A 13,958-nucleotide genomic window follows, 5' to 3' on the forward strand; every position below is an offset into this window, starting at 1 on the left:
GAAACAGTCTACAAATAGATCATAGTCGCTATACACACACTGTACACATGTGTAGTTGTTGATTTTGGACCCAATTCTGTGGAAATTTACTGGGGAAAACACGTGCTGCCACCTGCCGGGAGACGGTGTCTGGCGTACAAAAACTTTTCGCATGAGTCCCTTTAAGTCAGACTGGTGTTCTTACCGATATGCCAGGGCATCTGTGGTTGAACCTTGAAATCCTGGGCGACACATGATGACGTAGTTTTCTGCGTCGACAACCATTTGGGAATTCATGACATGACAATGCCTGTGTCCAGAGAAGAACAGTCTTTGCAAGTTTCCCCTGAGTGGCCGTTGGATGGGCTGTGGGGTGCCATCAATTATACCGACACAGTTACCAGGAAGTCGTCTCATCATGGCCCATTCCTGGCGGTTCGGCCACCTGACGTATCGCCGGTAGGTTGAGAAGGCTATGACTGGTAATAGCTTGGTAATGGTTTCGGAAATGTATTTCTCGCTTACTCCAAAAATTACTGAAAGAATGGCATAGGATGGGTATTGCCTTGCCCAAACGAGAAAGAGAAGTAATTTGTTTTCAGGGGAGAGAGGTCCAGGACGTCGAGTGGGAACCAGGTGATCACGAAAAGTATTGAACATATCATTGAAGTCGTTTCTGGTAATCCCTGAATGGGTAAAGAAAAGTCGTGGCCGGCCCTCCAGATAAGCAAGGACGTCGACACTAATGTGATCTTGGTAGTATCTGCCAAACAGAGCGTTATAGATGTCACCGATATTGGCTTCTGCTGTAACAACTGCAGCCACAGCCAGAGTAAAATCCTCCAGTTGTTGTTCATTTATCACATAGGCCAAAATCAACATGTTCTCATTATCAAAATCCATGTTCAGTACGGAACGGCGAGTCAAATTCTATGGCTGACCAAGGTAGAGGTGGAACTGGTTTCGTAATTCCCAGGTTAAGTTTCCCAGGAGAGGGACAGGCCCAACAGCATGCGCGTAATTTATACTGGGATGAGGTCAGACAAAAAGGGCATGACAGCACTATTCAATAACCCTCATTAATAGCTTGGACAATATGGTCTCCACAAAATGAATGCCTATTTCATGATCTATAAATTGGCATTGTCCCGTAGCAAGGCCTGATACAAAGGAACTTTCGAGGGCTGTGAACTGTCGGGATTTAGGAGAAACTATATTAGGAACTCATGCGCCAAAAGTGTGACGGCAAAAAAATCGATACCTGCACCAAGTCGTCACAGGGTAGATCCATTGCTCTAGGAAGCGCCTTACTAGCGCATCGTTCCACATGGATAGGAGCTAACTCGGGTCAAATTGGAGTCATTATCGTAAAATTTTGAATTTTTCCATTTTTGTGCAACTTGTTGATGGAAACTATTAATGTAGAATGGGAGATAGGAGGTGACTGGGCAGCTGACAGCTGGGTAATATTGGCCTTGATAATACCGATGGTCCTTTAAGTCATGGGGTTTTGAACAACCGGCCCAGGAGGGAGATTCCCCTATGCGATAAAAACAATCTTGATCACACTACTCTTGCGAGATTCATATCAAACGAAATGAGGGTAGGACCTCTAGCTCATTTTCCGGCCATTATGGTGAAAAATGTTGTTTAATTTTGTTTGATTAGAAAACCAGTCAGAGTCACCGATTTTCTCCGGCCTGGAAGCTCTTGACCGCAGAAATAATACCTGCGGCCATGAGCTTTCAGACCTTGGCCCCCGGGTATTACTTTCATCAGAACGTCTGGAAAAAAGGTTATCAGCCGCTAGATGTCGCCAAATTAACTGGTTAATGCATTAGCATTTCATTACTAATGTGTACCCTTTATTTCTAGCCCACCGAAACAACATGACATTGCCATAATCAAGCTGAGCTCGACCATCCAATACACCAAGTTTGCTCAACCAATTTGCCTCCCGGAGAAGAGCGACCTTTTTGTGGGACAGGTCTGCACCGTGGCTGGCTGGGGGTCAAACAACCCTTACGGTAAGGTTATGAGAAAATATACTGTTGCTATATAAACACCTCAACAAAACTAAGTCCCCCTCTAAACAATTGGTTATAATTTCTAAAGTATCCACGGCATTGTAATAAAAATCGCAGGACATTATTATACCAACATTAGGCAAAACGAGTAAAAAGGACAGGGGCATACCTCTTGTTACGCATGAATGATCTTCAATTGAGTGAAAAAAGTGCCGTTTCAGAAATAACAACATTCGTGGGATGTTTCAGTGAGTACTAAATCACAACTGATTGCATGACCCATACTGCCAGTCAATTTCAGCCTTGGTGTATCAGTTCTGTTATTTTTGAAATGGGACATCTTTCATTCAATTGAAGATCATTCATTCGTAAAAATAGGCAGGCCTTTGTCCTTTTCATCCGATATGCCTAATGTCAGTATGATGATGTCCTGCCATTTTCATTGCATTGTCGTGGATACTTAGGAATTATGACGAATTGTTTAGGGGGGACTTACTTTTACTGAGGTGTTTATAATCAAGTTAGCAAGAACTATCATTGAGATTAACATTGTTTAGCTGCATGAGGCAGTGCGCGGTGGTTAATTGGGTCTGCTATGCGGCTCTGGAGACAGTTCATTTCACTATATGGTAAGTCATCGTTTACCCACCTTCCTGAGTTGTTGGTATTCGATGCAAAGTCTGACCTGGGTAGAGTATGAACGACATAAAATTTCGACTACCTGTGGAAATGTCATTTCATTAGTTCATACCGACCCAGGTCAGACTACCCGCCCTGCCTGTCCCCACAGCAACGGGACTTACTCTTGCGCTCGAGTAATAAGAACTAAGTAATGGCGGCTTTCACGAGGCAGAGGCTGTATTGGGGCGCCGCCTAGGTGTAGCTACGTGAACTAGCTAATCATTTTCTATTATAAATAGATTAATTTTTCCTCGGGTGTGTCCGATAAGTCTGACCTGGGTAGGTATGAACTAATAAAATGATATTTCCACAGGAAATGGAAGTACATTCACTTATGGTTAGCTCTGGCAAGAAAAGCGTACGAAATAAGCCTCCATTACAATTCTAATTCAAGTATGTCACCTCAATAATCATTGGCCAAAGCATCAAGATTCGCAGGATCTGATTGGCTAGTAATTAGGGTTCTCAGACAGGACTCAAAGCAGAAGGTCGTCTTGATACATAGTTCACCACTAAGTATCAAAATGTCTGTCACCAAATTTCTGTCGCACTGAGATTTTTCATCTATCCGTTGCTTCGGCATGTATGGTATCTTGGCCCATCAAAATATTGTGGTAGACGGGTAAATGTTTAGTATCAATACGCTTGCTACTTGCCTACAGCCATAGCGCCAGGGTGGAATCATTTCATCAAGCTGTAGCATTTTACCAACAATAGTTCATTCATTTTCCTACATCCAGATCTGTTAATTACGGTACAAGCACAAAATCCCAACCCGTGTTTGAACAGATTTTTGTGCATTCTCATAATGGTACCCCTTAGATTCGAAGGGCTGCTAAAGTTAATGGAATGACACGATAAAAACGCTAATGACGTGGCATTACCGTGGACTTAAATCCTTCCATTGAAGTACCATAATGGAACCTCATTAAAAATCTTTATGATATAGCCGCCTGTTACCGAGGTCCCACAGGACGGAACCATACAGTGATATACAAAAAGAGTGAAATAATTTCACTTTTGTTTCGAAATTGCAATGATGAAATCTTGATAAAAGGACATTCACTCTTCTGTTAAAATCAGATATTGCCTTGATTACATTTTTATCTTGCGAATCAGGGACCTGTTTCATAAAGCCTAATAAAGTGCCTTTAGCCCTAATGCTAGGATAAAGTCACTCCTTAAAGGCCATATATCAAGGTTTTTTGCCATTTTCTGCTGTAAGACGATTTCAAAAGTGTACCTAACACTTTATACAATACAGAAAACCAAATGCAATTAGCTCCATCCATTTTGAAGATATAGCCAAGTATGTGTTTGACAACTTGATTACCTAATCAGGCTAGCAACTGGCTTGTTAGAGCCAGGCGGCGGGTTCAGCAAAAGTTGTGATGTAGATCAGGTCATCTGTACATGTCATGCAATCATAAAAGCAGGAGGGCCTTAATTAATTATGCACACCTGGAAGTAATGTGTTTCATTCACTATGGTGTATTGTGTGGCTCCGAATTGTGTCAAGGATAGCACAAAGAACAATCGAATGACGGATGGGACCCATTTTCATGAATTTCCAAAGCCAGTTGAACGAGAGAGGAGGAAGCTGTGGATTCGGAAGTGCAAACGTTTGGAGTGTTGGAAGCCTTGGCCTTCGGCCAAACTTTGCAGTGATCACTTTATCGATACGGATTATCACATGAAGCCGGATATCTGCATCCAACTGAATATTAAATGCCACTTGTTAAAAACAGCTGTTCCAACCATGTCAATTGCATTTAATGCCCGAGGCTGCTGAGGTCGGTTGTTATACATAATGTGTAGGCCCTATTGGGGCCTGTGATACCGCATAGTGTCTTCTTGTGTTCCAGCCATAGCAAGGTGACAGCGACACAGGTCAGTGTCAGTGACAGCCACTGTCAATGACAGATTATTGCCATCTGACATCTAGGCCTATCTAACGTTGCACGGCATTATATCGTCACGTCAAGATGATTGTGCATAATACCGTCACTTTTCAATAGTAGTTCAGCGTCATGACATAACTGGCGATACAACACAGACGAGGCGAAACAATATTGTGCAACATAGTCTGTTCAAAATCATACATGTTATGCATCTGCAACCGTCTATCAATGTCTTCTTTGCTATATCGGCAGGTCTGCCATGCAAATTGATTAACCACAAATTCTAATCACTTTCGTCCGAATGATCACTCTCATTATGATCTAGTGATATTAATGGCTCGAACATGTACGGCTCAACGTTTAAATATCCTTCTGTATCGACCAAAACATCCTCAAATTCACTGCTCTCACTCTCTGAACTGTATGCGGAAGCCATCTTGCTTTGTTCTGACTGACCTGATCTACGTCATCAAAAAAATCCCTAGCGGCCACATGTGGAACTAATCTAAAGTTGTGTGTGGTGGGAAATTCAAATAGTTTAAAATTGAAAATTGAAATAACTAAATAATGACTTTATTATTAGAATTTTTTTAATGTCTGGGATCTTGTTTTTTTAACCCTCAACATATTTCATGAGTATCAAGCATGTTTTCAAACCTTGATATATGGCCTTTAAAGGAAGAACGCATTTCATAAACGTGCCTTTAAAATATCTAGGTTAATGTTACCATTAAGAGTGTTTCAGGTAGTGGTTTTATCCTGTCTTTATTTTATTCGGTTCCTTTAAACCTGAAGGTAGTCTAGAGTTCCTTTAGTCGCGAGGACTTCGTCCAGGGTAAACGTGGAATCATGTTGCGCTTGATTCAGGAACGGAATAGGCGAAATCTTCGACGAGAACGGGTATTCAGGGATCGACTCAATCCGCTGGATTCCATGAGAGATGATTTATTCATCAAGAGATATCGTTTCCCGAAGAACATATGTTTCGATTTTTGTCGTCAGCTGTCGGAGGAGTTGGAGCATCCTACTCAGAGAAATGACGCCCTCCCAGTATCATTGCAAGTGTGTATAGCATTACGATATTTTGCAACCGGGCATGATCAATCTATTATCGGTGATATTCACCATGTGAGCATTGCGACAACATCGAGGTGTATTGGCGCTGTGTCATCCGCTTTTGCAGCACACTTGACCAACACGTTCACTTCGAGAGGGACCTCCAGAAGGTCAAAACCAAATTTTTTGATTACACGGGTTTTCCAAGAGTAATTGGATCGATCGACGGGACCCATTGTCGTATACGCAAGCCTCACATCAATGAAAACGTGTATATCAATCGGAAAGGATACCACAGCATTAATGTCATGCTAGTTTGTGATTGGGATATGATCATAAATAACTGTGTGGGATGTTTTCCAGGAGGGTCTCATGACGCCATCGTTCTCCACAGTTCAGCCCTTGGCCAGGCATTTGAAAGCAATCCACCGAATTGTTGAATGTTGGGAGACTCGGGGTATCCTTGCAAGAGGTGGCTTCTGACACCTCTTGCCAATGCCCAAACCAGACAGGAAAGGGCATTCCAGGATGCAAATATGATGCAAATATGAGCCAGATGCATCATAGAACGTTGGAACGGTCTCCTAAGGCTAAGGCAACGGTTCAGATGCCTCCCCAAGGAGATTCAATACACACCACAAAAGGCAAGCATTATTATTCAGTCCTGCTGCCTGCTCCACAACATTGCTGTCCGGGATAGATTGCCCTTAGTGGAGGATTCAGATGACGATGATGATGCTGACGAGGACTCTGATGATGACGCAGGGGATGATGACTTTCCTCCTCGAGACATGGATGTGAACGGCAATCAAATTCGCCAGCTTGTAATTGAGTTCTGAGTAGAACTCCACTAAAACATCAAATTCAGTCTCAGTTCAATTGCCGGCGAGATCGCTGTCTCTTGGCCATGTTCCTGGCACAGAGTTAATGCATGGAAAGGAAGTTTCGTATTTCGAAAGGGCATTCATATAGTATATAGGAACCAAAGACACTGAAATTGACACATTTTGCCACGGCCCGATCATGTATTACGAATCTCAACACAATAAATCACTCGGCGTTCGAGTTGTGTTTTTTTCACCAATGAGGTACACCATACAATCATTTATCAATGGCAGGCCTGTTAAATTTAATGTAATGGCAGAGTAAAAACGAATTATGAAACGCTTTTAATACGCAGCTTCAAATAGACGTTATATCCTTCCTTTATGGTACCTTGAAGGAAGTCTGTTAAAAAGTTTTATGAAACAGGCCCCAGGTCTAATGATATTTTCAAGTTGGGTAGCTGTTGCTTGAACAGGAATATCTTGAAACTTTATTACTATATCATCCACTGTTCCTTTATCAGTCTGAAAAAGTAGGAGTTGGCACTTTGTTGGGTTAAATTGTATCAGGTAATATTTGAAAACTCAACTGCTATTTCAAGCTGGGCTGACAAAGAAACTTTGTCGGATATAGAATAATTATATCGTCAGCGTGAGCATACACTCCTGCGAATGTGACACCAATATAACAACCATATCCTGAACCTCTTAGTTATATTAGTACTCAGCCATATACTGTAGTTTCATGAAAATAACACCACTTCATTAACAGCCGGTGTCGCCGCCCCTGACTCATAGGGTGGCGAACAGAGCTGTTAAGAAGGCCGATCATTGGCTGGGATTCCAGAGAGGGTTGTCCAGGCCTCATATCCAATATACTTCAGTTTCGAGTCCAGTCCTTATTGTTTGGGTTGTTGAAACCGATTCGTAGGTCTCCTATGAATGGGATAATGGGATCGGGCCTTCGGCCATTGTACTGAGTGTCCCAGAACATTTTCAACTAATCGTCATTGGTAGTGTAAGGGGTGTCCCAGTGCTAATGGCTGATAGTGTACAGGGTGTCCATGAAAAAAGTCCAAGTGACATATTGGCTTCTGCTGGTTTTAGGGACTGACCTGCCCTTTCAAAGTGAGGCACTGCTCAGGGAGGTAATGGAGCATGTCTTCGGGTCTTATCATCCCTTACCAGCTTCGGGCTTTCAAAGATACTTTGCAGTGCGAAATTGGTAAGAATGAGAAGTTGTCCGTCACATATCGGGAGACAAAACCGAACATCCCTCTGAATGTACAGTCTTGTCCGAAGTGATCAGTGAAGGAATAAAAAAGAACGATGCAAATCCCGATTCAATTTTTTTTCAAAGCTAAGGATACACATTATTAGATTGTCCAGCTTTCAGAATCGTACCCACAATCATTCACAACACCCACAGTCAATTCAAGTCCATCACAATGTCCTCCTCGACTACATTCACGAACTCTGGTCCATCCACGGCAGTCTCCTCTTCTTCCTCCAAGATAGCATGTGGTCCAGCTTCGATTGGCCTTGGTCGAAACGATGCTTTAAATCAGTTGACGATAACGTCCTCATCAACACCATCCCAGGCATCTCTGATGATGTTGGTCACGTCTCTCAGGCCGATGTGAGGGCAGTCTCCTCGTTCGTCCGTGTGGTCCTTCTTCCACGATTTCCATTGTCGCCGTACGTGACATTTGAAGGACTTCATGACTGCAACGTCTAACAGTTGTACGAGGGATGTGCAACCAGCAGGTACGTAATCCAGGCTGCCTCTCATGTCGCGGACTCTCGCCCGGAAGTTCTCTGTCCGTTGGACCCGATAATGATCGACGATTAACAGGAACTGGTCGGTCTCGTTGTCGGTGACGTAGGGTGATAGGACTTCATCTAACCAGTGGTGCGCCGTTTCCTCCCTCATCTAACCAGTTTCCGATTGGGTAATCTACATCTGCTGGTGGGTTGTCTTGGAGGGCTGCAAACACCCGGACGAAACCTCTTCTGGGGAAGGTGATGTGCGCCGGCAACTTTGCTCCAGCGGCTGCGATGCAGAGGGTGACGGTGTATCCCAGCTTCGTATTGGACCTGGATGATCGGACGTCTATGGCCTTCTCGCCCGTGGTGTTGGCCGTGTACATGGTTCTCATATCAAACAGGACAAAGGTTTGGTCCATGTTAAAGAAGAACCGCATCTGTATATCAAGACGATCGATGCTCCCAGTAACCGCATCTCGGAAGGTCTGGATCCTTGCAGCAGCATCAGCGGGGACGATCGTAGTATTCTTGGTCACCTTCCGTAGGGACACCTGGCGTCTCTTCATCAAGCACTCCACCCAGCCATTGGATGCGTTGAAATCCCATAGCTGAGGGCGACAATGCTGAATCCCTTCTCTGACATCTTGGGCTTACTCATTCCACCAGCTTTGCCACACTACCAACGCCTTATCTTGAATGTCGAGAACGGAGACTGCGAGGCGACGCTCTCTCATCTGCTGCAGCCATTGGTAAAGCTGGTCCTAAACCTGTGGCCATAACAGATCACGGGTCTCCATTACCGTCTTCTTCCGGCCATGCCCTTGTTCTTGCTTCTGCTCGAGGTCCTCGATATTACACCTTCTAAACGTCTCCCAGGGGATGTTATAGTGGGAGGCGAACTCACTCATACTGCGCACCGTACCGTTCACCAGTGCCTCCTTCTGGTCTCTCAGGTAGGCAAGTTTTTCTGTCACGGTGTAGCACCGGCGTCGTTTTCTCAGCAGCTCTACAGCATCCATTGTCGCATAGGTTGTCTGCAATGTGGGTACCCTCAGTTGGGCTTCATTTATAGGCCTAAGAGGCCCTAGAATTACACAAGAAAACCACAAATCCTAGAAACTTCGATTCCGTTTTCTCCCACGTAGGCCTAGGGAGTCTAAATAAAAAAAGAGGGTTGTAGAAAAACAGAGGATGAGCTCCTCGTTTTTCTTCGGAATTTCGTGACTACTATCATTGCCTGAATCTCACTTTGCTTTACTAATGCAAGCATTCGTAGTTTTTCCTTCAGAGTTTCAATAAGGACTTTTTTTGTTTTGGGGGGGTTTGGATCAATCTAAAAGGTACTTCAGTTTTATGAGACAACCTGTATAAACGGTCGGCGAGTGGCCTTACCATTTACGTCATTCCACATGCGCACTCATCGACCAGTAGGCCCACAACACTTCGAATCAATAGGGCTGCGGTAATAAGTGGTTTAGGGTAACCGTGACAGCTCGGCTGAGCCATCACAAGGGCCAGCGAAGTCACTCATTGGTTACCTCTGGTGAATAGACTCGAGAGAAGAGGCCGGGCCTTGAATATCCCAAAGTGGTGTTATTTTCATGAAACTACAGTAATTTACAAAGAGAAAAGGAGAAAGTATCCCTCCATGTTTGACACCATTTGAAACATTAAAATAATTTGAATGGGATTTACCCCAGCGTATCCGCATTTTCTGTTAAATGTACAAGTACGCAATCATCCTTGCAATAACAGGACAAATATCTGTTTTAAACAAAACTTTCACTAATCTACCCTATCAAATGCCTGGCTCGTGTCCAAGAGCATTGCATAAAATTGTCCTCCACCATTAACATGGTATATGATGACTTTGCTTACAACAAAGGTGCAGTCATTGGACGACATGCCCTTTTTGTAACCAAACTGCATAATCATCTTGACATTTATGTAATATGACTATTTCAAAAAGTTTACGCAGAGGACTATTGAGAGTTTTTCCACACCAATTTGCCAAATCATTCAGAGACTTCCTCGAATGTTTCGGTATGGCCATTATTGTACTACAGAGCAAGTTTACTGTAGCATAGCCATGCTTTGACATGCTATTGAATAGAAGCGACATCATTACACATAACTTATTAGTTCCATACTATATTTTAGGAAATGAATGAATATTATTCTGGGCTGTAGGGTCTACTATTATACATTAATTACAAATGGGCTGATTTTGAGGCGTCCTGCAAATTTCATTACTATTTAATAATTCTAATAGCCACTGTGTTTTAATTTACATGCGATATGTAGAACAAAACATCTTTGATGGGTGCATAAATTTTGGACAAGTTTTGTCTATCAAACTTCTTGATGCAGAACTTTAAAGACAGGTTGTTGTTTTTTCTGAATAACCCAATATATCCATCAAAGCACTGTCTCTTTCAGAACTTATCTACAGTCAGATCCCCCAGGAGGTGAATCTACCAATTATGAAGCAGGAACTGTGTGGACAGTATAATGCACCATTCTACTACCCCACCAGTAATGTATGCGCTGGATTTAAACATGGGACCCAGGACGCTTGCGGAGTAAGTTCTAAAACGGAATATTTCTGGATGCATGTGTATGGTAGCTATAGTTGTAGGAATATTCTGGCAGGTCCGTTAAATAGCTTCTCAACAACCAGTCTAAATAGAACAAGATGAGGTTAGTGATCCTATATTAGCTAACCTCCAATCATGGACCTAATCGGACAACGACCACTGGGCTACCCATTAGGACGGCCGGGATCGCTCTTCTCGGCTGATGATTTTTTCCCCTCATCAGCCCAGACCAGCAGAAAGGCCAAAGGGGTATTGCCGAGGCGGTTGCCCTCTGTCCGTCTAGGCATTTCATCTTTGGGTGGTATACAGAGAGGCTCAATAGAAATGTTACACTTACAAATTGGTTGATATCTATTATAATGGTAGCTATAATTGTAGGAATATTCTGGCGTTAAATAGCCTCTCAACAATCGGTCTAAATAGAACAAGATGAGGTTAATGATCCTATATTGGCTAACCTCCAATCATGGACCTAATCGGACAACGACCACTGGGCTACCCATTAGGACGGCCGGGATCGCTCTTCTCGGCTGATGATTTTTTCCCCTCATCAGCCCATCCCAGCAGAAAGGCCAGAGGGGTATTGCCGAGGCGGTTGCCCTCTGTCTCTGTCCGTCTTGGCATTTCATCTTTGGGTGGTATACAGAGTGGCTCAATAGAAATGTTACACTGACAAAATGGTTGATATCTATTATACTTTTGGCATTTACCTCAAACACACATATGTGCTTGAAGAGCAAGCTCTACCAATTAATTTGACACCAACAGATTCAAAATCCTTCCATGGTTGACTGCGCAGGACATATTTTATTTACTTGTGTGAAAGCTGACTTGTGCCAACCTTTCAGTGGTTGAATAGGGCAAAGGACAAAGAGGAAGCAATGTTTAACATTTTAAATTTTATTCACAGTTGAAGATTGACATTAACAGATTCATTCTGTAATTTTCTTCACAGTTGAAGATTGACATTTATCAGATTCAGACTGTAATTGTTTCCCGGAGTTTGTGTAGGGGGACATGGTATTAGTACATGGCACCAACTTTGTGCTCGTTTCAACCCTACAACTTCTAAACGACTCAGGCATTTTAATCGATATATGGTGGAAGGAGTGAAGGACATCTGAAGATGTGTCCCACGGTCAGATTCCCGGCCTGGCCAGGAGGGGCAAAATGTTGCGCCGCTCGGCGCTCGCCTCTCGCCGGACGCACGTTTCCCTTCCGCTCTATAACTTCTGAACGACATAATATTTTGGATTAAAATTTGGTGTGCTGATAGAGGGTGGACCAAAGGTGTGTCGCGTTGAAAAATCGGCCGAGTTTCATCCTCCATTTGGCTGCCAGGGGGCCAAAACCAAAAACACATAAAGTGTTAGAACTTGCTTAATATTCGTCTGATCTTCACCAAATTTTTATGGTAGACTAAGTTAACATAGATACACGATATATCACCCGGGTTTTTTTTCAGTTTCATTAATTTTTCTGCCCTATAGGGGCGTTTCCTGAAAATCATGAAAATTCCCTTCTGCTCTGTAACTTCTGAACGACAAAATATTTGGATTGAAATTTGGTGTGCTGATAGTGGGTATGACAAAGGTGTGTTGCGTTGAAAAATCGGCTGAGTTTGATTCTTGATTTGGCCACCAGGGGGCCAAAACAAAAAACACAAAGTGTTAGAACTTGCTTAGTATTCATCTGATCTTCACCAAATTTTTATGGTAGACTAAGTTAACAAAGGTACATAATATATCACCAGGGTTTTTAGTTTCATCCATTTTTCTGCCCTATAGGGGGCGCTTCCTGAAAATCATGAGAATTCCCTTCCGCTCTGTTAACCAATGAGCCTCAACTCTAATTCCAAATGGAACTAAACAGATCTTTTACATACCAGTGACTTTCGAGTCCTTTCAATCCATAAAAAATGTACAGGAGTACACTTTAGAGGCCCAAATTCATACACCCTCTCAGTGCTTACATACAAAGTGGATGGCCCCATAGTCAGAACATGTCTTAATGTCTGATTGTGACCATTTCATGTTTGAACATCCATGGACACAGTCACAGTCTGACACAGTCTCAAGTTAGACTGCCCAGAGAGGTTTTATACAGACTGTTTAAAACCTCCCTCCACTGCCACACCATTTACTTTTTAAAACTGAGCATGCCTCTTCCACATTTTCAAAATGACCCCCTCCCCTATTGAAGGAACGCTACCAAGGATAAGACCTTACAACTCCCCAAATTTCCTACCTGAATTTCAGACTGAATTGATTGAAATCCCTAAAATGGGACACCCAACTGAACCATAAACTTCAGTCAATGACAGCCAACAACACCACACGGATTCAAACTACACATTTTTCAAAAAACACCCAACAGCGACGAGGGACATTCAACACTATGCTTGTTTTCCTATTTGTGTTCAACTGTGAATAAAATTAAATAATGAGAATGTTTCCTTTTTGTCCTGTTTAACCACTGAGAAATTGGCGCGAGATTTCACATGAGTCAATAAAAACTGTCATGCGCAGTCAACCATGGAAGGATTTGATTCTGCTGACGTCAAATTAATTGGTAGAGCTTGCTCTTCAAGTACATATGTATGTTTGAGGGTAAATGCCAAAATAATAAAAGATATTAACCATTTTTTAAGTGTAACATTTTAATTAGCCACTCTGTAACTCTTAATCTTACAATGCCATTGTGCCTTTCGGTAGCCTTGATGATTTTTCAAACTACGCTCAGTCCCAGGGGGCACGACATGTTATAAAGTACTTTTGGCTATATCTCATGAACGCTGCGAGATATAATCATGAACTTTTTACTGTGAACACTGCTCATAAAACACCATCACATAATGTCTGAGTTTTTGATTTGACCTGCTTTTCAAGGTCATCGGGGTCAAATGGCGTAAAATTACCGTTACTGTTTGTTTTGCTGAAAATATCGAAACGAGTGTTTGAAAAGCTCGCGTTAAAAGTTAGGCCTTTGGCGCGAGTTGCACCTTGTAAAGATCGTCACGTGATCTTAGTGCATGACTTTTTTATGCAACTTCAAGGTATTCGCGCTTTTTGCGGCCATAAGTTAATTTGGAGGAACAGCAGACGGATCGCAGCCCAATTCAGGCAA

At 42.8% G+C, this 13,958-nt stretch overlaps 1 protein-coding gene across 1 annotated transcript in view; it reads left to right on the top strand.

Moving 5' to 3' along the window:
- Window positions 1–13,958, top strand: part of LOC135498959 (plasma kallikrein-like) — a 57,277-nt gene that overhangs the window by 35,165 nt on the left and 8,154 nt on the right. Inside the window, exons 5-6 of the mRNA XM_064789534.1 lie at window positions 1,855–2,006; window positions 10,675–10,817. Of these exons, the coding sequence (XP_064645604.1) occupies window positions 1,855–2,006; window positions 10,675–10,817 (295 nt within the window). The remainder of the gene's footprint in view (window positions 1–1,854; window positions 2,007–10,674; window positions 10,818–13,958) is intronic.

This window comes from Lineus longissimus, chromosome 14 (genome assembly GCF_910592395.1).
Source record: "Lineus longissimus chromosome 14, tnLinLong1.2, whole genome shotgun sequence".
NCBI lineage: Eukaryota > Metazoa > Nemertea > Pilidiophora > Heteronemertea > Lineidae > Lineus > Lineus longissimus.